We start from the raw sequence: 26470 nt of genomic DNA on the forward strand, positions 1-26470 counted from the left end.
ATGGTAATTTCCATATCTAATATCCTGGTTATGGACCCCTGAACTATTATGAGTACACCTGCTATCAACATTCTTGTACAAGGCATTTTTTGGACATATGTTTTCATTTTTCTTGGAAAAATACCTAAAAAGAAACTGCTGATTCACAGAGAATATGTATGTTTACTTTTAAAGAAACTGTCTATTAAGATTTATTAGAAAAGGGACTTGCCTGTGGTGCAGTGGTTAAGAATCTGCCTGCCAATGCAGGGGACACGGGTTCGAGCCCTGGTCTGGGAAGATCCCACATGCTGTGGAGCAGCTAAGCCTGCGAGCCACAACTACTGAGCCTGTGCTCTAGAGCCCACAAGCCACAACTACTGAGCCCTTGTGCTACAACCACTGAAGCCTGTGTGCCTAGAGCCTGTGCTCCACAACAAGAGAAGCCACCACAATGAGAAGCACATGTATCACAACGAAGAGTAACCCCTGCTCGCCACAACTAGAGAAAGCCCACACATAGCAGCAAGGACCCAATGCAGCCAAAAATAAATAAAAAAATAAACAAACAAACAAACAAAGATATCAAGAATGTAAAAAGGTACATAAAGGGAAAACAAAACAAACAAAACAAAAGAAAAAAGAATGTAAAAGGGTATATTACTACAAACACAAAAGATTAAAATGTAAGATAATACTATGAGTAATTTTAAAAACTTAGAGAAAATGGTACAAAAATATAATCTACCAAACTGTCTCAGGAAGAATGGAAATATAAATTGATAAAAACACTTCAGAAATGTCTGGCATTTTCTATGAAAGTTGCAAATATGCATATCCTATGACCCAGCAATTCCATTATTAGGTGTCTCTTAGGCAACCTTGATAACTTACATACCATGAATAATGTACAAGAATGTTCACAGAACATTGTTCATAATGGTAAAAACCTGGAAAATATATAAATATCCATCTATGGATATTTATCACATTAAGAAATACAAACTGAGAAAATTTTATAATATTTATTCATTTAAAAATAACAATAAACCCACTAATTACATGCTAAAATAACATTTTTAATGAAAATAACTATTTTTCTAAATAAAAATACTTAGTTAGAAAAGTGGCATTGTGGGGCTTCCCTGGTGGCGCAGTGGTTGAGAGTCCGCCTGCCGATGCAGGGGACACGGGTTCGTGCCCCGGTCCGGGAAGATCCCACATGCTGCGCAGAGCGGCTGGGCCCGTGAGCCATGGCCGCTGAGCCTGCGCGTCCGGAGCCCGTGCTCCGCAACGGGAGAGGCCACAACCGTGAGAGGCCCGCGTACTGCAAAAAAACCAAAAAAAAACAAAAAAACAAAACCAAAAAAAGAAAAGTGGCATTGTTTTACATTTGTGCAAATCTCTGTCTAGCACAGACAAATAGAAGACAGCTGGAGTCTCATATTTGCTTCTGCATTCAATTTGGTGTGATATTGCATGTCATAAGGCCTCTGGGATACTTCACCGTACAGTTGAGAGAAAACAAGAGTGAAAAAGAGCACATAATATAATGTCTTAGCATTCTTATGAAAATATATTTAACTTCACAGACCATACTCTACCTGCTATTCTACACTCTAGCAATTACAATGAACAAACAACAGCGGCATACAACAATATACTGCTGTACAAAAGAAGACACAGACATAATATTTCAAATACATAAGGTTCAAACATGACCAAAACCAAACTATATAAACTACATTATTTATTAATTGTAAAATAAAAAGAAAAGCAAAGTCATGATCACTATCAAAACTGGGAGAGTGTTACCCTATCAGGGAGAGGAGGAGTTATCACAGCGAGGGAAGGACCACATGGTGGAAAAGCTTCTTGGGGGTGGGGGGACACAGTAATGTCCTATTTCAGGGGTTAAGTGTTTCCTGTAAAGGGCTAGATAATATTTATTTTGTGGACCATACTGCCTCTGGTACAACTACTCAACTCTGCCATGGGGTGGGGGTGGGGTGGGGGAGTGGAAACCACTGTGTTCCAATAAAACTTTATTTAAAAAACAAAGTGGCAGGCTGGATTTCGTCCAGAGGGCTGTAGCTTGCCAACACGTTTTATTTCTTGACCTGGGTAACAGTCACATGGGTGTTAACTTTATAATTACCCATTAAACTATTCTTTTATGGTTTAAGTACTTTTCCAGTAGTTACATTTTACAATAAGAAATGTAAAATAAATAAAAAGAAAGAAATAGCCTCAGTATATTAAAGAAATTGAATCATAGTTAAAAATCCCACAAAAGATATCTGGCCCAAATAATTCCACAGGAAAGTTCTACCCAATTTTCAAGAAACATTAATTCAAACCATTGTACAATATTGAAAAATAAACTATTCATTTTATGAGTTTAGTTCGACCTTGAAATGAAAACCATAAAGTCAGTATGAGAAAAATTATAAGACAATCTCATTCTTGTACACAAATCAGAATATCCTAAACAATACATTAGCAAGTTGAAAGCAGTAATGCCAAAGATAAGATGCTTAACTTCACTGGTAACTGAGGTAATGGAAATGAAGCCCACAATGAGATACTGTTTTGTTCCAACTAAAATGGCAAAAATTAAGAAGTCTGATAATATCAGGGGATGGAAGGGATGTGGTCAACAAAATTATACACTGCTGGTAGGAGTGTAAACAGATACAAATACCTGAGAAAAAAATTGTATTATCTTATCATACTTGAGGTTAAAAGAAAAGTTTGAGTCCCCAAAACAACATATAGCAATATATGATTTTTATATATTTCATAAACAAGCAGAACTAATTAATATTGTTTGGGGAATCATGTTTATGTGATAAAACTATGGAAAAAATCAAGAGAATGACAAACAAAAATTTAGGATACTGGTTAGTGACCTTTGGGAGGGAGGCAGTAGGGGGCCAGAGCATACGGGTACCCATGCAGATGTAACATATTGGTAATATTCTGCCTCTTGAGTTGAGTCATTGGTTCATGGGTATTCATTAAAAAAATTATATTGTATAATTTATGTTTGCTATATTTATTTTTTGAATTTACTGTAAATTAAAGTAGATAATTAAAAATAGACTTAATAAAGGAATATAAGATTCTTCACTTGTATAGTCACTTGGGGAGAAAGCCATAAAATATAAGTTCCCTCACAGCTAACAAGATAGTCGTAAAACCTGTCTGCTCCCAAAATATGCTTGGCCCACTGTTGCCACAAGTCCTTAGCAAAGGAGTTTTATCAAATGAAATGAGCAGAGGCTTTAGACTAGAATAGTTGGCTCTGCACTAATGAGTTACCTAATTTTTTAGTTTATTTTCCTCATCTATTAAACAGGCATGTTAATAATTGTTCCTATCTCACAGTGCTAATGTGCAGATCAAATGAGATCATGTCTGTAAGGGATTTATAAATAGCAGTTAGTTTGTGAAAGCTGAAGGTTAGGGGACCATGAGGCTAGAGTTTACTAAGGCATCTGGACCCAGAGGACGCAGCACTGAAGGGGATCTGTGTACCTTGATGCGTTGATTGTTCTTCACATAGTGCAGAGTGTTTGACCGATTACCTCCAGCCACCACAGGTGGGTAGGCTAAGATGTCTGCACCACGGGCCCGGCATTCAAATTCAAACTGAAAAACAACAGCAAAGTACGACTGAAAGTCTGACTGAGATTCCCCCAGGGCAGCCCCAGCACAGGCTCTCTTCAACAGCCCATACCTCCATTCAAGTACTTATCTTAAGTTAACAATGGAAAACTATTCGTCACATCTTTTTAACCAAACTATTATGCTGTAACTTCAGGCCATTTCTTTTATGCTCACCCCAATACTGTTATTCAACTCTATTATTCAATCTGTTCTTTTCTCCTGAGTGCTCTAAATTCCCTGTGATTTTCAAACTGTTAAGTCCAGAAGAGAACATAGAAAACCTATGATTGGGCTGAGTACAGAGGAACGGTCAGATACTTTACGTTACTATTTGTTTTTTCTTATTTAGATCAACACTGAAATATGGCTTGCATTTTTAACAACAGCTCTAAGCTACCAATTTCAACCTTTCAAATAGCTACCGACCTACATGCTCTGGAAGTGTGAAAAAGGATGCTAGGCAAATGGTAAATTCTACTAATTTCATTATATCCTAGGATGGAGCTGGAGACTGGTTCATATTTGCTACTATCTGCAACACCACCTCAGATTCTTTGCCTTTACATTTACTTAAACAGTATTATTCTTCTTAACTCACACTTGCAGAAGTCTTTCCTTCTTTACCTGTTCTACTTCGCAATTTTCTCCATCTAATTGTAGCTCTACATATTTTAGACTCATCTAATAAATTACCACTGACATTTAAGAACCAAATCCTCTCCATTGATATCTTGCTCACTTCCATGAAAGCCAACTGGATGCCATATGCAAATCAATGAAATTACATTTGCGTCCAACAAAACTTTTCCAGTCATTTAATGCTCACCTTAGCATAAAGAAAGCCTTCCTCTACAGGGGCTTTACTAGCAAACATGGTCTCTATGAAAGCCTGCAAAAAGAATGAAGAATGAAAAGAACATAGTCTCATTTTAACTACGCTGCTTATTCAAATGTCCAAAATACCGGAGGTCAAATGAAAAGCACACTTCTCCCCAACTTTGTCAACCTGAAGTTATGGCTTTGTGGGCATCATAATACAGATTTCCAAAGGGGAAAATATTGCTTTCAGTAATAGCTGACTGATGACAGACTTAGTGGAAGGGCACCCAACCTACCCACTTAGAATATACATTGTATATTAGAATAAGCTACATGGAAACACATTTGACATTTACATTACAAAATGCTTCTACAGCCCTGGAATGTATGAAATTGTGGATTGACTGGTCCAGTCTACAGCAGGGTTCCCCAACCCTGGCACTATCAACATTTTGGGCTAGATTATTCTTTGTTTGAGGGCTGTCCTGTTCAATGTAGGATGACAGTGGCATTTCCCAACTGTGATAATCAGATGTTGCCAAATGTCCCCTGGGGGACACAGAACTGCCCTCAGTTGAGAACCACCAGCCTATACTACTAATGTAAGTACTGTAATTCTCTGATAGCCACATTATATGTGTCATGTTTTCTACCTTTATAAACATACATGTTTATAATTCACCACTGTACCTTGTTCCAAAAAGGATTCTGATTAGCTTACATGGATACATAAAATACAAGATAGCATGAATTCATGGTAGAGTTAAAAAAAAGGCAGGCTTGAGAGGAATTGAGCTAAACAAAACCAAATCAAAAAGAGGCATACCATAATGACCTTCACAACTACTATGGCTAATATGGACAGGACACAGATTAATCTGAGTTTTCTAGCAGTCAATGTGAAAAGGGAAACTCTGTTGGCTATATAATTTCCAATGTCTGTGGGATGAAAACAAACCAGTTGCACAGGAATATGACATGATACTATAACTAGAAAGGAATTTCTCTCAAGTTGTTAAATGAAGTAATGAATTGAGGAAGAAATGTTTTTAATAACACTTCTTAATACAAGGTAACATCATCATAAAGCCCAAGAGAGGAAAAGCAACTGGGATGTAATGGGAATATCTGCATGGCCTGCTGCCTTTTCTCATTCTGATCTTTCTTCAGATGTCTCATCCTCAGAGAGGCCTTTCCTGACCACCCTATCTAAATTAGCATTTTCCATCACACTTTATCCCCCTCCATTGCTTCATTTTTCCTCACAGTATTTAATTCTAGCTGACTATATATTTGTTTACTGTCTCTCCTCAGTAATGTATGTAGACTGAGGATAGGGACACAGGGACCCTCTGTTTTGCTCACCACTGTATCCTTAGAACCTAAAGCAGTGCCTGCCACCACAGGAGGTACTTAAAATAAATACCTGCTGAATGAATTAGCAATTAAAATTAGTTAGGGACCAATTAGGTGGTCCAGTGGCTAGGACTCCGAGTTTCCACTGCAGGGGGCACAGGTTCAATCCCTGGTTGGAGACAGGGGAACTAAGATCCCATCCCGCAAGCCACGAGGCACGGCCAAAAGGAAAGAAAATAAAAAAACACGACAGAAAAAAGGAAAAGTGTGGTAGCTCTACTGAGGCTCATACACTTTTTAGAAAAATATTTATTATTTTATTTACTTATTTTGGCTGCGGTCTTAGTTGCGGCACGTGGGATCTTTGTTGAGGCATGCATGCACGATCTAGTTCCCTGACCAGGGATCCAACCCGGGCCCCCTGCAGTGGGAACACGGAGTCTTACCCACTGGACCCACCAGGGAAGTCTTGAGGCTCATAAACTTAAAAGAGGGATTTGTCTTTTTGTTTATTTCCTTTCAAACTGTTAATGAATAGTACAGAGAATTTTTGAAGTCATGGCCCTTTTACACTGCTATGCAGACTAAACAAGATAGAAAACTTCCTTTTGCTTCATAGGTGGTCAAATGTCTGATTTTGCTTTACTTCTTTTTGTAAACAGTATGCTTCCTATGAATCCATTTCTTCACAGATGATTCCAGGTATATATGGTACGTGCTTCATGCCACCTATCCTCACTATGTGTGTGATACCTTTCCTGTAAAGACCAAGGGGCAAACTTTATGACTACCACTTAGGTTGTCTTGTCACAATGTAGCCCACACTCCCAACTAACACTTAACTTTCTTACCTCACTAGGTGCTATTTATTTTTTTTTAAACTTTGTTTTATTTATGTATTTACTATTTTTTAAAATTTTATTTATTTTCTGGTTGCACTGGGTCTTTGTTGCTGCGCGCGGGCTTTCTCTAGTTGTGGCGAGCGGGGGCTACTCTTCGTTGTGGTGTGCGGGCTTCTCATTGCGGTGGCTTCTCTTGTTGCGGAGTATGGGCTCTAGGTGTGCAGGCTTCAGTAGTTGCAGCATGTGGGCTCAGTAGTTGTGGCTCATGGGCTTTAGAGTGCAGGCTCAGTAGTTGTGGCGCATGGGCTTAGTTGCTCCATGGCATGTGGGATCTTCCCAGACCAGGGTTCGAACCCGTGTCCCCTGCGTTGGCAGGCAGATTCCTAACCACTGCGCCACCAGGGAAGTCCCACTAGGTGCTATTTAAATGTTTGTGTTCTGACTCTTTAAAAATGTAAAATGGGTTTTCTTTGCATTTCACCCTGTGCATCTCATAATCAGAGTACATCATGAATGGATACTGTATAGTTTATGGAGAAGGGAGAGTGGAGAGAAAAAGCATTTCACGAATGATTTCATAAAGGTTTTGTGTGTGTGTCTCCATATGGGTGATGTTAGAATAAGGAGACTGTGCCATTTGGAAAGGAGGGGAAGGGCACTCAGGGCAGAGGGATGACACAGGACTGTGGCCCATCTCAAAGAGTTCAGGATGGCCAGCACATATGCTGGAACACATATGTCAGCACATATGTCAAGCACATATGGAGGAACAAGAAGAGATGAAGCTGGAAGGGTAGGTAGGAGGGGCCACACCATGAAAGGCCTTGCATGAGCATGTTGAAATATAATCCTGAAAACAAGGAGCCACCCTGTTGTTTAAGTAGGAGAGGGACTTCAGGTTTATAAAGATCACTCTGCCGCGGTAGAGTTATACTCAGGCAATAATGGAAGCAAGTAGACAGCAAACGGATACTAGGTGTCCCACTGTGCTAGGCATAGGTCAAAATAACACAGCTTGGTATTTAAACCCAGGTCTGTTCTCTACTACACTATTCTGCCTCCCTAGGAGGGCACTTGTGGGGAGAAGCAATTATCTAGATAATTTTCATATTTCTATCTATGGTTGTTGGGTAAACATTGATATTATTAACCATGAGAAAGAATACAGGAGGAGAGTCAGGTTTGGTGGAGGGAGAGCACAAGTTTAGATACTTACAGGAAATTCAGGGAGAGATGTCCAGGAGGCAGGATATGCGTTCAGCCATAGGCGAGATCAGACCTGGAGAAAGTCTGACTCCCACCCCACTTTTCCTTCTGCCCAAATAGTCTAGCAATTCTCTGTCTGTAAACATTACTTAACTCTAATGGCAAGGTCCTTTACTTATTTTAAACCAAATCAGAGTGCCACACAGTCCAACTGATTAGTATCACATAGGCACAAATTATATTTGGCTTGCCCCCCAAAAGAAGGGAAATTTTTGTTTGGGCTAAGCCACAGAAATGTAGCATAACTATTCTTTTTTGTTGTTTTGGGGTTTTTGTTTTTGCTTTTCTTACCATAACTACTCTTAAGGAAACTATTTTGTCCAAATATCCAAAAATCTTACAGAAACATTCTAGATTAGAATTGGGAAAACTGAGGGAATACAATCACTGACAGCTAGAAATTGTTTATTAAGAAAAATAAGGCCAGGACTTCCCTGGTGGTGCAGTAGTTAAGAATCTGCCTGCCAATGCAGGGGACACGGGTTCAATCCCTGGTCCGGGAAGATCCCACATGCCAGGAAGCATCTAAGCCCATGCACCACGACTACTGAGCCTGCGCTCTAGAGCCCACAAGCCACAACTACTGAAGTCCATGTGCCTAGAGCCCGTGCTCCGCGACAAGAGAAGCCACCGCAATGAGAAGCCTGCGTACTGCAATGAAGAGTAGCCCCCGCTCGCCACAACTAGAGAAAGCCCGCAGGCAGCAATGAAGACCTAATGAGCCAAAAATAAATAAATAAATAAAAATTAAAAAAAAAATTTAAAAATCCTCTTTGGATTTCTTAAAAAAAAAAAAAGAAAGAAAAATAAGGCCAAATTCCATTTCCCTGTCTGTTGTCCTTACTGAATTGATAGATAAAGGGAATACCACAGACTTAATACTTCTAAATTTTAGGACAATACTTAAAATAGTCTCTCAGGATAACTATGTGTGGACAAGTGACAGAAGTGTGGGTCAGAATACTCCTAGGTAGATTTAAAACTGATTTTACACCTTATTCAAAGACATCTGATCATTGGACTGATATCAGTTCCTCTGGAGCCCTTAACATTATCCCACAGATCTAGTCTTAGTTTTTCTTTCTTATTTTAAAAATCAGTGATTGCAGGAAGACAAAGACATATGCTTATCACATTTATAATTAGCTATAAGTAGTCTTTGCTGGTCTGGCCGTGGCAAAAGCCCTGGACACTGTACTTGAAGGACACTGACAAACTACGGCACAGAGGAGGGTTACCAAAATAAGGGAAAATACAACAAATGAGGAAAAGTTAAGGAAAACAAGTCTTCACTTTGGAAAGACTAAGGTAGAACACAGGAAAGCAGCCTTCAAATGTCTGTGTGCTATTCTGCTGTGAGGTTAATTCCAGGAGGTCTGGAATTAGCCTGAGCTGTTTCGGTAAAGTTCCCACTCGGCACTGATCCTGGTCAAAGTCTGAAATATGCTGGTTAACAGCGTTGAGAAGAGTTTCCAAGCACTTTGCTATCAGCTTGTCAGTACTGATAACAGTGAGATTAATGGTTTGTACTTGGTCTCCCTGGGACCTCTGAAGGGCTATGCTGTTTCATAGCAGGAATATGCTAATGTGACCAAAACCCCAAAATCCCTAGCCGAGATTCCATCTGGGGCTCCCTGGTTCCAAGGTGTTCTATGCATGCATCTGTGGTTCCTGAGCCAGAGAAAATGTACCATGCCTGGTCCTAAGGGAGGACAACAGAAGTCTGCACCCAGCTTCTCTGGACCTGGCTGTGAGACAGCCATTGGGTGTGACAGGTATTCTTATATTAATGCTGTTGCTATACTGTACCCTTCTTCTGTACTAACTGTAGACTTGTAAGCACTGTCACTGAGTGACAACTTTAACTTCTTTAACAACTGACCTGTTTAACTGCCATTGTTAGTATAGTTGGCATCTAATACATTCATTCTTTTTTTAAACCTGAGATGAAATTCACATTACATAAAATTAACCAATAAAAGTGAACAATTCAGTGGCATTTACTATATTCACAATGTTGTGTAGCCATCACCTTTATCTAGTTCAGAAACATTTTCATCACCCCAAAAGAAAATGCTGTACCCAGTAAAAGTTACTTTCCATATGCCCCTCACCCTAGCCCCTGGCAAGTATCAATCTGCTTTTAGTCTCTATGGATTTACATATTCTGGATATTTCATATAAATGGAATCATACAATATGTGATCTTTTGTGTCTGGCTTGCTTCACTTAGGATAATGGTTTCAAGGTTCATCAGTGTTGTGGCATGTATGTCATTTCTTTTTATGGCTGAATAGTATACCACTGTATGTACTGATATATATATTACATTTTGTTATTCCATTCATCCACTGATGGACATGTGAGTTGTTTGCACCTTTTGGCTATCCTGAATAGTGTCTCAATGAACATTTGTGTACAAGTATTTGTTTGAGTACCTGTTTTTAATTCTTTTGCGTATATCCCTAAGAGAAGAACTGTCAGATCATATGATAATTGTTTAATTTTTTCAGGAACCTCCAAGTATTTTCTACAGTGACTGAACATTCCCACTGGTAATGTGCAAAGGTTCCAATTTTTCCACATCCTTGCCTACATTTGTTATTTTGTTTGTTCGTTTAGTTTTTTTTTTTTTTTTTTTTGCGGTATGCGGGCCTCTCACTGTTGTGGCCTCTCCCGTTGCGGAGCACAGGCTCCGGACGCGCAGGCCCAGCGGCCACGGCTCACGGGCCCAGCCGCTCCGCGGCATATGGGATCCTCCCAGACCGGGGCACGAACCCGTATCCCCTGCATCGGCAGGCGGACTCTCAACCACTGCGCCACCAGGGAGGCCCCGTTTAGTTTTTAATAAGCTATCTTATTGGGTGTGAAGTGGTATCTCATTTAGATTTTGATTTGCATTTCCTAAGTGGCTAATGATATTAAGCATCTTTTCATTTGTATATCTTCTTTGGAGAGATGTCTCTGCAACTCTTTTGCCCATTTTGTAATTGGGCTGTTTGTGTTTTTGTTTTTCAGTTGCAAGAGTTCTTTACATAGTATTCTGAATACAGACCATTATCAGATTTATGGCTTGAAACTATTTTCTCCCACTCTGTAGGTTGTCTTTTTATTCTCTTGATAATGCCCTCTGACACACAACAGTTTTTAATCTTGATCAAGTCCACTTTATCTGTTTTTCTTCTGTTGCTTATTTTCATTTCATATCTAAAAATCCATTTCCAAATTCAAGGTCATAAAGATTCACCCTATGTTTCTGTTAAGTTTTTTTTTTTTTTTTTTTGCCGTACGCGGGCCTCTCACTGTTGTGGCCTCTCCCGTTGTAGAGTACAGGCTCCAGACGCGCAGGCTCAGCGGCCATGGCTCACGGGCCTAGCCGCTCCGCGGCATGTGGGATCTTCCCAGACCGGGGCACGAACCCGTGTCCCCTGCATCAGCAGGCGGACTCTCAACCACTGCGCCACCAGGGAAGCCCCCTAAGAATTTTAGATCAAGGAGCAGTGTCTCTGGCTTTAAACACTGTTGAGTGGAGGGGAATTAGGGCTCACTGTAGTTACAGAGGAAGCCCTAGTTTACTAGAATGCATTAAGGGAGGGGTCCACCATACATATCCAGAGATGGGCAATTGCCCCGCTTCTCCCTTGTCTTATAAATGGTTGGTGCCTACTGAAGCTGCAGAAATGCTGTAGATGTAGGCAGTATTGCACTGGCTGTATGATGAAGGAAATGAGCACCCTTATGGAATACCCCTTACTAAATTTATAACAGACACTGTGATAAAGGATGCTCACCAGCAGGGGCTTCATATATGACTTTGCTGTTGGATCTCAGGAGGATATAAACAGGTAGTTTCAGATTTTTTATCTCAACTTCCTCATATGGATAATAAAAAGATAATACAGAGTTTAGGACTTTACAAGAGAAATAAAATCAGTAAGAAAGAGGACACCAAGGGGATGAAGTTGAACCCTTACGTTTTTTTTTTGTTGAGTTGTTAAGAGTTCTTTACATATTCTGGATACTAGATCTTTATCGGATATAGGATTTGCAAATATTTTCTCCCATTCCAAAGTTGCCTTTTCACTCTCTTGATAATATTCTTTGATGCACAGAAGGTTTTAATTTTTTTTTAAGTTTTTAATTTTGATGAAGCCCAATTTATCTATTTTGCTGTTGTTGCTAGTGCTTTTGGTGACACATCTAGGACTCCACTACTAAATCTAAGGTCATGAAGATTCACCTCTATGTTTCTGCTAAGAAACATACAAAAACTAACTCACAATGGATGAAAGAACTACCCTTATGAGCTAAAACTAAAGAAAACTCTTAGAAGAAAATATAGGGCTGAATTGTTATAGCTTTTAATTTGGCAATGGATTTTTAGATATGACAACAAAATAAGCAAAAAAAGAAAACTAGATAAATTGGATTTGATCAAAATTAAAAACTGGAGCTTCCCAGGTGGCGCAGTCGTTGAGAATCTGCCTGCTAATGCAGGGGACACGGGTTCGAGCCCTGGTCTGGGAAGATCCCACATGCCGCGGAGCAACTAGGCCCGTGAGCCACAACTACTGAGCCTGCGCGTCTGGAACCTGTGCTCCGCAACAAGAGAGGCCGCGATAGTGAGAGGCCCGTGCACCGCGATGAAGAGTGGCCCCCACTTGCCACAACTAGAGAAAGCCCGCGCACAGAAACGAAGACCCAACACAGCCAAAATAAATAAATAAATAAATAAATAAATAAATAAATAAATAAATAAATAAATAAATAAAACTGTTGTGTGTCAAAGGGCATTATCAAGAGAGTGAAAAGACAACCTACAGAATGGGAGAAGATATTTGCAAGCCATATATCTGATACTTTACATAGTATTCAGAATACTACGTAAAGAACTCTTACAACTCAAAAACAAAAAGACAAACAGCCCATTTACAAAAAGGGCAAAAGAACTGAACAGACATCTCTCCAAAGAAGATATACTAAAATCCAATAAGCACACAAAAAGATGTCCAATACCATGAGTGAGTAGGAAAATGCAAATCAAAACCAAAATGAGATAACATTTCACATCCATTAGGATGGCTATTATCAAAACAAACAAACAAACAAACAAACAAAACCCAAAAAAACCTAAAAACAAGTGTTGGTGAGGATGTAGAGAAATTGGAACCCTCGTATATTGCTGGCAGAAGTGTAAAATGGTGAAGCCACATGGTTCCTCAAAAAGTTAAACATAGAATTACCATATGATCCAGCAATCCCACTCTGATGCATATATCCAAGAGAATTTAATGCAAGGACTCAAACACATACTTGTACATCAATGCTCATAGCAGCACTATTCACAATGGGCAAAAGGTAGAAACCACCCAAGTATTCATAAACAGATAAATGGATAAATAAAATACAGGTACAGGCTATACATACAATGGAATATTATCCAGTCACAAAAAGAAATGAAGTTCTGATATATATATGACACAGATAAATCTTGAAGACGTTCTGCTAAATTAAACAAAAGGGGAAATATTGCATGATTCTACTTATATAAGAAGAATATTTGCCTATTCTTCCTTAGAATAGGCAAATTCATAGTAGATTAGAGGTTATCGGGGCTGGGCGAGGGGAAATCGGGAGTTATTGTTTAAAGGTTACAGAGTTTCTGTTTGGGATGATTAAAGAGTTCTGGAAATAGATAATGGTAATAGTTGCAAAACAATGTGAATATACTTAATACCACTGAATTGTACACTTAAAATGGTTATAATGGTAGTGTGTATTTTACAATAAAAAGTAGCAAATGGAAAGAAAATAAGGGAGCAACAATTCGTTTTTTTTTTTTTTTTTTTTTTTTTTTTTCTTTTTTTCTTTTTGCGGTATGTGGGCCTCTCACTGTTGTGGCCTCTCCCCTTGCGGAGCACAGGCTCCGGATGCGCAGGCTCAGCGGCCATGGCCCACGGGCCCAGCCGCTCCGCGGCATGTGGGATCCTCCCAGACCGGGGCACGAACCCGCGTCCCCTGCATCGGCAGGCGGACTCTCAACCACTGCGCCACCAGGGAGGCCCTACAATTCGTTTTTTATATGGCTAATTTAAAATGTTATGAAAAGGAAGAAAATGACAGAGTGCCAAACAATGATAATTTTACAGTAAGCTGGAGAACCTGCAACTGCCTGTCCTCAAACTCCTCAGGATATAAAAATCTCAAGGCAGATACACTCAATTAATCTGATTTAGAGGAATTTTAGAAAGAGAAAGATTCCAATGAGCCACCATCATCAGATACCAAAATACTGGATTTCAATATTAAGGCGGTAATGGAAGAAGAAGATTGATATGAAGGCCAAGGTCTCTTGACCCAATTCCTGGCAGGGGACCCAAGACCTTTTACAAATGTGTAAGTCAATGACTGGAGGTCGAGAAGAAATTCTTTTAGGTCTACTGGATACAGGAGCACAGTGTGCAGTACTGCTTAGGGCTGAAAATAAGCCCCTTAGGGATGAGAGAATTAATTCAGGGGGATAAGGGGATGCTACTGTGAAAGGAATAAAAATTAAGGTCTGGGGACTTCCCTGGCGGTCCAGTGGTTAAGACTTCGCCTTCCAATGCAGGGGGTGTGGGTTCGACCCCTGGTCGGGGAACTAAGATCCCACATGCCTCATGGCCAAAAAACCAAAATATAAAACCATAAATTCACTGTACTAGCCCAGTGGCCAATAAGGAAGGCTAATGAACCAGGTCACTAACAGTAGACACAGACTCAGCTGTCCCCAATACACTCCACACTATTCAACTGATACCACAAGCTAAAGGAGACTGGTATCCTGTATTGATCAGGTTAATGTATTTTCCTCATTATCAATCACCAGTAAGAACCTACAACAACTTGCATTCATGTAGAATGGTTTCCAATATACATTTACAGTATTATTTCATGCCAGAAAGCATTCCAACAAGAAGGGCAATGCCCAAAGGAGTTCCATCATAAAATGGAAATGCACTATATGGAGTATGTTACCAGGGGATCCATGGGACAGACTCATCATCTTTATGAGCCTTTTTTCCTCAGATCCTTCCTTTTGACCAACTGCCCAAGGATGCCAGGCAATTCGTCTGGTTCACAGATGGTAGTTCAGAACTAAAGGCAATTCTGTATGGAAAGCAGATATTGAGTCCAGCAGAAGGTAAAATCCTTATCAAAGAACAAGTTGGTCCACTGAGCTGAATTACATGCTGTATTCCTAGCCATGATAGAAGAAATGGACACAAATAAAAGCCTCACCATTTGGGTAAATACTGACTCCGATGCACGTGAAACTGGCCTAACAATCGGCCATAAATAACTGAATAAGATTCCCACATGTGGGCCACCACTCTATATAAATCTCTACGGAAACTCTGAGGGTAAAACAAAGTAGGCCATGTTGATGCTCACCAAAGAAACCCTATGCCAGGGTTTGAAGGTGATTGGAATCAACTAGTTGATGGCCTAATTTTATCTCCTGAAATGTCAACAAAGGTCCATGAAATGCATGGACATGGAGGAACTCAGGCCAGGCAGATGCACTGGACAGTGACATAGATCACTGGCCCCTACCGAAGCTCAAATTGTTAATAAGAATTCTCTTTCTTGCAACAGTACAGTTCCATTTTCCTGTATTTATCCAATCTGTCCCCTTATAATTGGGAATGGACTAGCACAGTGGCTGGACCAGAAAATTCTACTTTAGGGGGGAAAGGTATGGGTTAAAATTAATGATAAATGGAAAGGCAAGGTTGTTGCTGAGGGAAAGGGAGCCAATAAATGAGTGCCACAAAAGGGAAAATCTAACAATTTTGGTGCCTCAAGGGATGCTTAAAGCAAGAGAATAATATTTCTCTTAGCCTTGACTCAGAAGCTCTTGGGTGAAGGGCTCTGATGAAATCTCTTCCTCTTTTGTTTTCGGTTTTCTTTTTGCGGTACGCGGGCCTCTCACCGCTGTGGCCTCTCCCATTGCGGAGCACAGGCTCTGGACACGCAGGCTCAGCGGCCATGGCTCACGGGCCCAGCCACTCCGCGGCACATGGGATCTTCCCGGACCAGGGCACGAACCCATGTCCCCTGCATCGGCAGGCGGTCTTCCTCTTTTGAAGAGCCAAAACGAGAGCTAGACAATAGCCAACCTAACAAACACACTTCCCAGAGTGATATATGTCCTCAAAATGGATGAAGAGATGGGAGCTCTGTGTTTGACTACATGAAACAATATAAATGTAGCTAGTTTTTTTGATTCTCATTTCATAGGATAGATCTATTATAGAGGACCTGTGATGGGAAGAAACCTGTGGGCATATTTAACAGGCTGAACCTGAAAAACACTGATTAATAATAATCTAAATGGACATTATGTAGCTATTAATTGTGATGATGGTTTAAAAAAGGTACCACAATGTGATAGTAGAATGGCATCTACTACATGTCCCATCTGTCATAATAACATTATGTGTAAAAATAGCTATTTGCCCTTTTCTTGTGGATGAATAGGCATGAAGAGGAGGAGGGACATTTGGGACACTTGGATCACTGACAAAGAAAAAGTTAAAACTTAGGGGGCCTATATTCCTGAGAATTTTGGAATTTGTTGTGGTTGGTTATGGGAAGCGCTACAGAAAACTCAAACCAAAGTCTGTTTAGGAGTAGACCAAAGTCAATTCATATGATCTAGGCCTGGAGGAATTACCATTTTGGGGGTACCAAATTTATTTCCTAATTGTACTAAAGCAGTTAGTACTCAATGGCAACATGTCTGGTGTTGGCCCACTTGAAATGAGAGCCTTAGAGGAATTAGGAGCTGGGCTATGAGTAACTAGCCAGGCAGATTTGCTTTTAATGAGGAAAGACCTACAAATGAAAAAGACCTACTAACATGAATAGGGTGCCTTGAAGGCATCCTATTCCAGGAGTAAAGACAAAAGTGGCAAGATACTTGAAGTAATAACACAGTGCTCACAAAATGGATCTTTTAATTACAGCATACACTAAGACAACATGCCCAAATCAATCCAGCAATGAGAAGGGAACAAGCTTACGTGTTAATATAAGCTAGGTTAAGAGATACCTTAATTCAAATGGAGTCCAGGGCATCCCAAGCCCTATGGCCAGGAATTCCCATAGCAGAAATCCAGGGTATGAACTTGTGGGAGACTTATGGGCCCTGTAGTCTACGGAAAATATTAACTAGAGGATGCAACCTGTCGAGGTGCTCTTTACCAGCTTCAGCACCTCAAATGAGGGCTAACCATTCTTTCCCTATAGTGTAGTTTGTGAGTACTGGACAAACTTTAAATATTATAGTGCTTCCTGTGGTAGATAAATGGGTTCTGTTGCAGGACTCTTCTTACTGGGCACCAGTATCTGTCAAACCATGTAACCTGAGAGAAGAAATCTGGCTATGTACTCGAAATGTTCTGAATCCTGAAAAAACAGATATGGTCTCTGATTTATACTCCTATGAGGAATAATACATGGTATATGGGAAAAGGTAGATTGGGTAGGGAGGGACAAATTGATAACACCACTATTTTGTCTGATTTATAGTGTAACTACAGTGGTATTGTTATAAGGTATAATATGGAGTCATAAGTAAAATTAACACTGTAGATACTAATAGTGATCTAATATAATGGGAGATTGAGTTAAAGCCTTCTCAGGATCTTATTCCCTATGCAGCAGAACTGGTCTGATGAATACCTGCAGCTGATTAATGAAAGATAATGATTCTTAATAATTCAGACAACATATGCCAAAAAGAACAGAGAGCTATAGCTCTGAGAAGCAAAAGAATTGTACGGTTAGTACAAAAACATGAGAAAGTACAAGTGGAAGGTTCAGCTGTCTGTTTAAATCTATACCAACCCCATATTTTGTAGATATTGTAAATGGATTCAGCATGTGCACTTTGATTGTCTATCTCATTGTATGACATTGTAAGGCAAGTAACTGTTATCAAACTAAGGATTTATTAGAAAAAGCCTTGACAATGGGTCGGGGGGTGTGAACTGTTAATTCCTAGAATTAGCTTGAGCTGTTTTGCTAAATTTCTGCATGGTACTACTTTGGTCAAGGCATGGCATGAAACATACTGATTAAAAGTGTTGTGAGGGCAATAAGCAAATGAAAAGATGCTCAATATCACTAACCATTAGGGAAATGCAAATCAAAACCACAATCAACTCAGCCATAAAAAAGAAATAATTCTGCCATTTGCAGCAACATGGATGGACTTGGAAGGTGTTAATTATGCTAACTGAAATAAGTCAAAGACAAATACTGTATGATATCACTTATATGTGGAATCTAATAAATACAACAAATTAGTGAATATAACAAAAAAGAAGCAGATTCATAGATACAGAGAACAAACTAGTGGTTACTATTGGGGAGAGAGAGGGAAGGGGGCAATATAGGGATCGGGGAGTAGGGGGTACAAACTACTGGGTGTAAGACAGGCTACAAGGGTGTATTGTACAACATGGGAATATAGCCAATATTTTATAATAACTATAAATGGAGTATAACCTTTAAAAACTGTATTAAAAAACACAGATACCCCTTCATACCCATTAGGATTGCTATTATTAAAAAAAAAAAAAAAAAAAGGGCTTCCCTGGTGGCGCAGTGGTTGAGAGTCCGCCTGCCAATGCAGGGGACGTGGGTTCGTGCCCTGGTCCAGGAAGATCCCACGTGCCACAGAGCGGCTGGGCCCGTGAGCCATGGCTGCTGAGCCTGCGCATCTGGAGCCTGTGCTCCGCAACGGGAGAGGCCACAACAGTGAGAGGCCCGCGTACCAGAAAAAAAAAAAAAACCCAGAATGTCATAGATATGGAGAAATTAGAACCCTTATGAATTGCTGAACACAGTATGGTGGTTCCTCAAAAAATTAAACAAAGAATTAACATTTGATCCAGCAATGCCACTTCTGGGTATATATTCAAAATAAATGAAAGTCAGGTCTTAACCAGATATTTTTACTGCAACGTTCACAGCAGAATTATTCACAACAGCCTAAAGATGACCATCAACGGATGAATGGATAACAAAACACTGTATATACATACAATGGAATATTATTTAGTCTTAAAGAGAAAGGAAATTCTAATATATGCTACAACATGGATGAATCCTGAAGACATTATGATAAGTGAAATAAGTTAGAAACAAAAGGACAAATATTGTATGACTACACTTATATGAGTTGCCTAGAGTAGTCAAATTCATAGAGACAGAAAGTAGAACAGTGGTTACTAGGGGCTACAAGAAGGGGGAATGAGGAGTTACTCCCTACTGGGCACAGAGTTTCAGCATGAAATCACAAAAAAGTTCTTGAGATGTACAGTCATGGTGATTGTACAACAATGTGAAAGTATTTAATGACACCAAACTGTACACTCAAAATGGCTAAAATGGTAAATTTTATTTTATTATATATATATATATATTTATTTATTTATTTCACCACAATAAAAACAAAGTATTGCAAGAAATTTCAGGTCAGTACAGTTTGTATCAGCCTGTCAGTATTGATAACAGTGAGATTAAAGGTTTATACTTGGTCTCTGTGAGAGCTCTGTTACCTAGCAGGAATATGCCAATGAGACCAAAACGCAAAAATCCCTAGCTGAGATTCTATCTGGGGCTCCCTGGTTCCCAGGTGTTCTGTACATGCATCTGTGGTTCCTGAGCCACAGAGAAAATGCACCTTGCCTGGTCCTTACTGAGGGAGGACAATAGGAGTGTGCACCCAGCTTCTCTAGACCTAGCTGTGAGACAGCCATTGGGTGTGACAGGTATTCTTACATTAATGCTGTTGCTATACTGTACCCTTCTCCTGTAATAAACTGCAGATTTGTAAGCACTGTCATTTTAGATCATACGAATCTTCTTTAACAAACTCTAACTGCTGCTATTATTGTAGATATGGTAAGGAAAGGAAATAAAATGAATTAATTTACGTTGTTGCAAGGAGAAACAACTAAGATCATGGGTAAAAGATACAAGAGGGATATTTGATATGCCTTGCAAGGTACTGAGCAAGTCTCTAGACACATTCAGTAAACATCAAAGCAGAAGCTAAATGTCCATGTGCCATGAGATTACTACATTGGGTACACAACCTCAAGGTGCTCACTGAACCCTAAGAGCTGAGATTTTTTAACTTGCAAAGAACTTTTTCAGTAGGAGCCATACCTGTGATGTCAGCTTCCCAGCAATCTGCATTCGTTCAATTTCTGCAGGAGATTTGATCAGCCTGAGATGCTGTACCAGCTGCTGCACAGCCCGAACCTTGTTCTTGCTCCTGGCTTTGACCTCTGCCAGCTGCTGCATGTAGTCACAGTGGAGCTGAATGTGAGGGGGCCTCATCCAGTCATACCACAGTGTATGTGTCTCAGCTTAAAACAGATTTAAAATAAAACAGCAACAAGAAATACCACCTGTCATAATGACTTGAACAAGAGTCAAAACTGTAAAATATGTAGTACAGAACTCTAAAGGGTTGAACACAAACTCTCAGGACCGAAGTAATTGAAGGATTGGATCGTAAATCATTGGAAAGGCCATTCCCTGAAAATAGCAAGATATTCTGAGACTGAACACGCAGCTTTTTCTGCCCTCAAACTTCAGTGCTTTTAATGAAGATGATAGATGAGACTAAAGCTTTACGCAAGCTTTTATTTTATTATTTATTAACTGTTAAAGAACAATTACGACAATTGTTCTCCACACAACTGAGCTAGAGGCATCATTAAATAACTAAACACAAAAGGACAGAAAAAAGTACTCAGCTCGTGACCTTATGGTTAAAAGTGTTCCATCCCTTACAAACAATCTCAGTATTGGTGAAAGGAGCTCTCATAGTTGATAATACATGCTAATCCACACTTACCCAAGAAATCCTTCCTTTTCCATCTGCCATGTATTCTCATTACAGACAACCACAGTTCACCATTTCACTATAGAGATCCAAGGAAATGGTCAATTTTTGCCTGAGATATAAGATGAGGCTCATTATGAAAATTTTTTCCACTTACATCAGGTCTCTATTTGTTCCTTTCTTTTTTTTCTGACAGAAACCTATGAGTAGGGGCTTCCCTAGTGGTGCAGTGGTTAAGAATCCACCTGCCAATGCAGGGGACACAGGTTTGAGCCCTGGTCCGGGAAGATCTCACATGCCACGAAGCAACTAAGCCCGTGCGCCACAACTACTGAGCCTGCGCTCTAGAGCCCGTGAGCCACAACTACTGAGCCCACGTGCCACAACTACTGGAGCCCACGTACCTACAGCCCGTGCTCCACAACAAGAGAAGCCACCAAAATGAGAAGCCCACGCACTGCAACGAAGAGTAGCCTCCACTTGACGCAACTAAAGAAAGCCCGTGCGCAGCAACAAAGACCCAACACAGCCAAAAATAAATAAATAAATAAATAATAGTAATAATAAAAAAGAAACCTGTGAGTAGTAGTCACGACAATCTAAGTCTGAAGGTTTGTTTGTATGTTTCATACAATGGACTTTGGGACTGAAGAGGGAAAAAAATCGTAAAAATTTTGATCGGATATGTATTAGTGGTACAATCTCCTAAATATTTTCACTTTAAAATAAAAGTGATTTTAAATGTAGATTACATGTAAAACTCTAATTTTATTTTCAATAGAAATTTAATTGTTGTAATTTTTAAAAAGTAAAACAACCATGACCACCTGCTGTCAGCTTATAAAATCACAGACCAACCTTTTTAGGTTTTTAAACTTTCAATCTATGATCACTGGAAACAATTTTGAAATTCTCTTTTAGAGACTGACTTCAGAAATGTTTATAAACCTTACAAGAATATCAGACTAAAATTTTACGATCATACATTATTTTGTCTAAAATCAAGTATTTTCCAACTTGATCATCTATCTTATTTATCAAATTCGGCTCTAAGTAACTTTTGGACACTTCAAAAAATAAAATGCTTACTAGAGCTGTAGATTTGTAAGAATCACTAAGGATAGTTTATAATGCAGTGTACATTCTGAAAAGTTCCAGAAAAGGAATCCCAAAACATTCCGAGTGATCATAATTTCACTAGAATAAGAGTAGAGAAAGTGACTATTTCAAGGGGCATGAATTCAACCGTGTACACGAACCACCTGAGAATCTTGTTAAAATGCAGGTACTGATTTAGTAGGTATGGAGTGGGGGCTGCAGATTTTACATTTCCAGTATCTATTATGCATTTGTAATTTTATAATGCATCACCAGGTGATTCTGATGCTGGTGATGAATAAATCATTCTTTGAGAATACTGCCCTTTTTTGGAAGAATTGGCAAAAGCAGTAAGATAAGTAGTAATCAAAGGTCAATAGACTGGTCAGTAATCTTGAAAAGCAGCCCATGCTCATCCTCCACTTTAAAATCCTCTGTCTGGGATTTCAAACTAGAACAGTTAAAAGTCTCTGTGAATGAATAATCCAATGAAGATTTAGCAAATGAATAAATGAAATCTTTAAAGTCTTGTGGAAAAGATTTATATTCTTTTTTTTTTTTTTTTTTTTTTTTGCGGTACGTGGGCCTCTCACTGTTGTGGCCTCTCCCGTTGTGGAGCACAGGCTCTGGACGCGCAGGCTCAGCGGCCAAGGCTCACGGGCCCAGCCGCTCCGCGGCATGTGGGATCTTCCCGGACCAGGGCACGAACCTGTGTCCCCTGCATCGGCAGGTGGACTCTCAACCACTATGCCACCAGGGAAGCCCAAGATTCATATTCTTTTCATGGTGCCCAGGGCAATGCTGCTTGATAATTATTTTAGGAGATGAAGAACTTTGTCTAAACAGGCAAGGAAGGTCTTAGTCCCAATCTGGCCTGTGATTTGACTTCTGCTCCCATTTGTTACCTTTCAGTTTTGGTACAAGATGTTGAAATTCTTCCAGCGTATAGGCTTCATCCACTCCAGTTAGAGCTATTGCTCCATCAGTACCAGATCGGGGGCCATCCCAAAGTTCTCGACTGGGATCTCTCTGAGGCACAAAAAGTATGGCCTTGTGTGCTGGTAACTGCTTGCCGGGAAGGCTCTGAAGGACCAGAATGCTATCAGGCTCTTGGAATCCACACAGGTACAGGAAATTGTTGTCTTGGTGGAAAGTATAGGGGATATCATTGCTCATATAGTATGTAGGGTTGGACAGCAGTACCACTGTGTGGTCTGTACCACTCTGCCCTTGTGCTTCCTTGTGGATCAGAGATAACAGTTTGTGTCTGCGAAGTGCATATTCCACCTGGGATAGTCCTGGCGTCACCTCCCCTAGAAATGACAAATAACAGTGATGCTTTGCATTTCTATAGTGCCAAAGTACTTAAGATAGTTCAATATTAGATGGAGACACCCAAGTTCATTTCTTCAATTTATGCCCAATCTCCTCATAGCACACGGTAAATTAAGGAGATAACCCAGGTTTCAAATTTCTATTCCATTGCAAAAATTTGGAAGAAATGATAATTGCATGTGGTCCTGCCTGAAAACTGGGATCATGACACCTTAAGATCTTTTCCAGCTCTTTGGTTCATTCTTTTACTCATTCAATCAAATATTTACTAAACATTATTATATGGAAGGCATTGTTAGGCAAATAATCCAAGTTGCTGTGAAGTTTCAATATACAAGGTGAGGAGAAGGACCACATTTTCTGTGTAACACTTCCCCCAAAAAATGTAAGCTCCTTGAAAACATAGATTTTTGTCTGTTTGTTCAACGTTATATTCCCAGGGCCTAGAATAACAACTGGAATATAGTAGGCATTTGATAATTGTCAAATGAGCTATAGTATTTTTAGAGTTTAAGGCCAAAAAGCTTTCCCCAATTTCAAGAGCTAGAATAAATTTCTCCTTCTGAATTTCCAAGGCATAATAATATCTTTCTAACAGGGCTTTTCACTGTCTACCTTGTATTAACAGTGAGCTGGGTATACGTAACCTCTTTGATGGTCAGAACCATCTTCGTATCCTTCACAACTCTAGTAATATTATCCACGTCTTGGGGCTGTCATGAGAATCAAATTTGATAAAGCATGTGGTTCTTAAGGATTTGAAGACATCCTAGAAAATCTTTTGAAAGCTATGGATGTATTCTGTTTACTAAACGGCGTGTAGGCACATACAAACATTTTTTTTAAATTTATTTAATTTATTTTATTTTTGGCTGCGTTGGGTCTTCGTTGCTGCACGTGGGCTTTTCTCTAGTTGTGGTGAGCAGCAGGGCAACTCTTCGTCGCGGTGCATGGGCTTCTCATTGTGGTGGCTTCTCTTGTTGAGGAGCATGGGCTCCAGGCACGCGGGTCTCAGTAGTTGCGATACGCGGGCTTAGTTGCTCCACAGCAAGTAGGATCTTCCCGGACCAGGGCTTGAACCAGTGGCCCCTGCATTGGCAGGTGGATTCTTAACCACTCCGCCACCAGGGAAGCCCAAATACAAACTTTTTTTTTTTTTTTTTTTTTTGCTGTACGCGGGCCTCTCACTGCTGTGGCCTCTCCCGTTGCGGAGCACAGGCTCCGGACACACAGGCTCCGCGGCCATGGCTCGCGGGCCCAGCCGCTCCGCGGCATGTGGGATCTTCCGGGATAGGGGCACGAACCCGTGTCCCCTGCATCGGCAGGCGGACTCTCAACCACTGCGCCACCAGGGAAGCCCCCAAATACAAACTTTTGACATACAATTTCAAGAGTCTTAGATTCCTGTAAGCGCACGCAAAAAACCCATATTAAGAACCCCTGTGGGACCTCCCTGGTGGTCCAGTGGTTAAGAATCTGCCTTCCAATGCAGGGGATGTGGGTTCGATCCCTGGTTGGGGAACTAAGATCCCACATGCTGCGGGGCAACTAAGCCCACAAGCTGCAACTACTGAGTCCATGCACCACAACTACAGAGCCCATGTGCTCTGAAGCCCGCACGCCACACTAGAGAGAAGCCCTCGCACCACAACTAGAGAGAAGCCTGCATGCCGCAATAAAGATCCTGTGTGCCGCAACTAAGACCCGATGCAGCCAAAAATAAATAAATAAATAAACAACAACAACAACAATATATATATATGTATGTATATGAAGAAATTTTGTTATGAAGTGTTATGTGTTAGTTCTTTTTTTAGCTTTTTCTCCTTTTATTTTTTATTTATTTTTTAACATCTTTATTGGAGTATAATTGCTTTACAATGTTGTGTTAGTTGCTGCTGTGTAACAAAGTGAATCAGCTATATGTATACATATATCCCCATATCCCCTCCCTCTTGCATCTCCCTCCCACCCTCCCTATCCCACCCCTCTAGGGGGACACAAAGCACTGAGCTGATCTCCCTGAGCTAGGCAGCTGCTTCCCACTGGCTATCTATTTTACATTTGGTAGTGTATATATGTCAATGCTACTCTCTCACTTCGTTCCAGCATACCCTTCCCCCTCTCTGTGTCCTCAAGTCCATTCTCTACGTCTGTGTCTTTATTCCTGTCCTGCCCCTAGGTCCTTCAGAGCCTTTTTTTTTTTTAGATTCCATATATACGTGTTAGCATACGGTATTTGTTTTTCTCTTTCTGACTTACTTCACTCTGTATGACAGTCTCTAGGTCCATCCACCTCACTGCAAATAACTCAATTTCGTTTCTTTTTATGGCTGAGTAATATTCCATTGTGTATATGTGCCACATCTTCTTTATCCATTCATCTATTAATGGACAACTAGGTTGCTTCCATGTCCTGGCTATTGTAATATGTGTTAGTTCTTTTTTTTTTAATTTACTTATTTATTTTTGGCTGCACTGGGTCTTCACTGCTGCGTGCAGGCCCTCTCTAGCTGCGGAGAGCGGAGGCCACTCTTCCCTGCGGTGCGCGGGCTTCTCATCACGGTGGCCTCTTCTGCTGCAGAGTACAGGCTCCAGGCGTGCAGGCTCAGCAGCCGTTGCATGGAGGCTCAGCAGCTGTGGCTCACAGGCTCCAGAGCACAGGCTCAGTAGTTGTGGCGCATGGGCTTGCTCCGCGGCATGTGGGATCCTCCCGGACCAGGGCTCGAACCCGTGTCCCCTGCCTTGGCAGGCAGACTCTCAACCACTGCGCCACCAGGGAAGTCCCTAGTTTTTAATACTAGTACCTAACAGACTGCCTGGCTGCTAGCCCAGTGATGACTGGGTGAACGCTTCACTTCTGAAATGGAAATTATGCCTGCTTTCACTTTAGGTTCCCAAACAAAAGAATTACTAAAACAATTACTCACAAAAGCTGTATCCCTAAGCCTACACTTAACAATAATAATAGTAAAACAATATCTAATGCTTATTGAACGCTTACTACGTGTCTGTACTATTCTAATTATTTACATGTATCAACTTATTTTATCTTTACAATGACTCTATGATGTGGGGAACTATTATTATTCCCTGTGGTAGCCAGTCTCCACATGCAAGTATAGGAAGATAGCCATGAAACACTGCTGTGTAAGAAAGTTAAATAAGAAGATGGACAATATGTTTTCATTAT

The 26470-nt window shown here is 40.3% G+C and overlaps 1 protein-coding gene across 2 annotated transcripts in view; it reads right to left on the minus strand.

The window, feature by feature from the left end:
* The window catches only part of XPNPEP3 (X-prolyl aminopeptidase 3), a 62412-nt gene that overhangs the window by 17292 nt on the left and 18650 nt on the right, over window positions 1-26470 (minus strand). For both annotated transcript variants that reach the window (XM_081248112.1, XM_081248111.1), the window contains exons 3-6: window positions 22848-23255; window positions 20160-20362; window positions 4478-4540; window positions 3520-3633 (exon numbers count right to left, since the gene is read on the minus strand). In XM_081248112.1, the coding sequence (XP_081104238.1) occupies window positions 3520-3633; window positions 4478-4540; window positions 20160-20362; window positions 22848-23255 (788 nt within the window). The remainder of the gene's footprint in view (window positions 1-3519; window positions 3634-4477; window positions 4541-20159; window positions 20363-22847; window positions 23256-26470) is intronic.

This window comes from Mesoplodon bidens, assembly GCF_964165515.1.
Source record: "Mesoplodon bidens genome assembly, chromosome: 11".
Lineage (NCBI taxonomy): Eukaryota > Metazoa > Chordata > Mammalia > Artiodactyla > Ziphiidae > Mesoplodon > Mesoplodon bidens.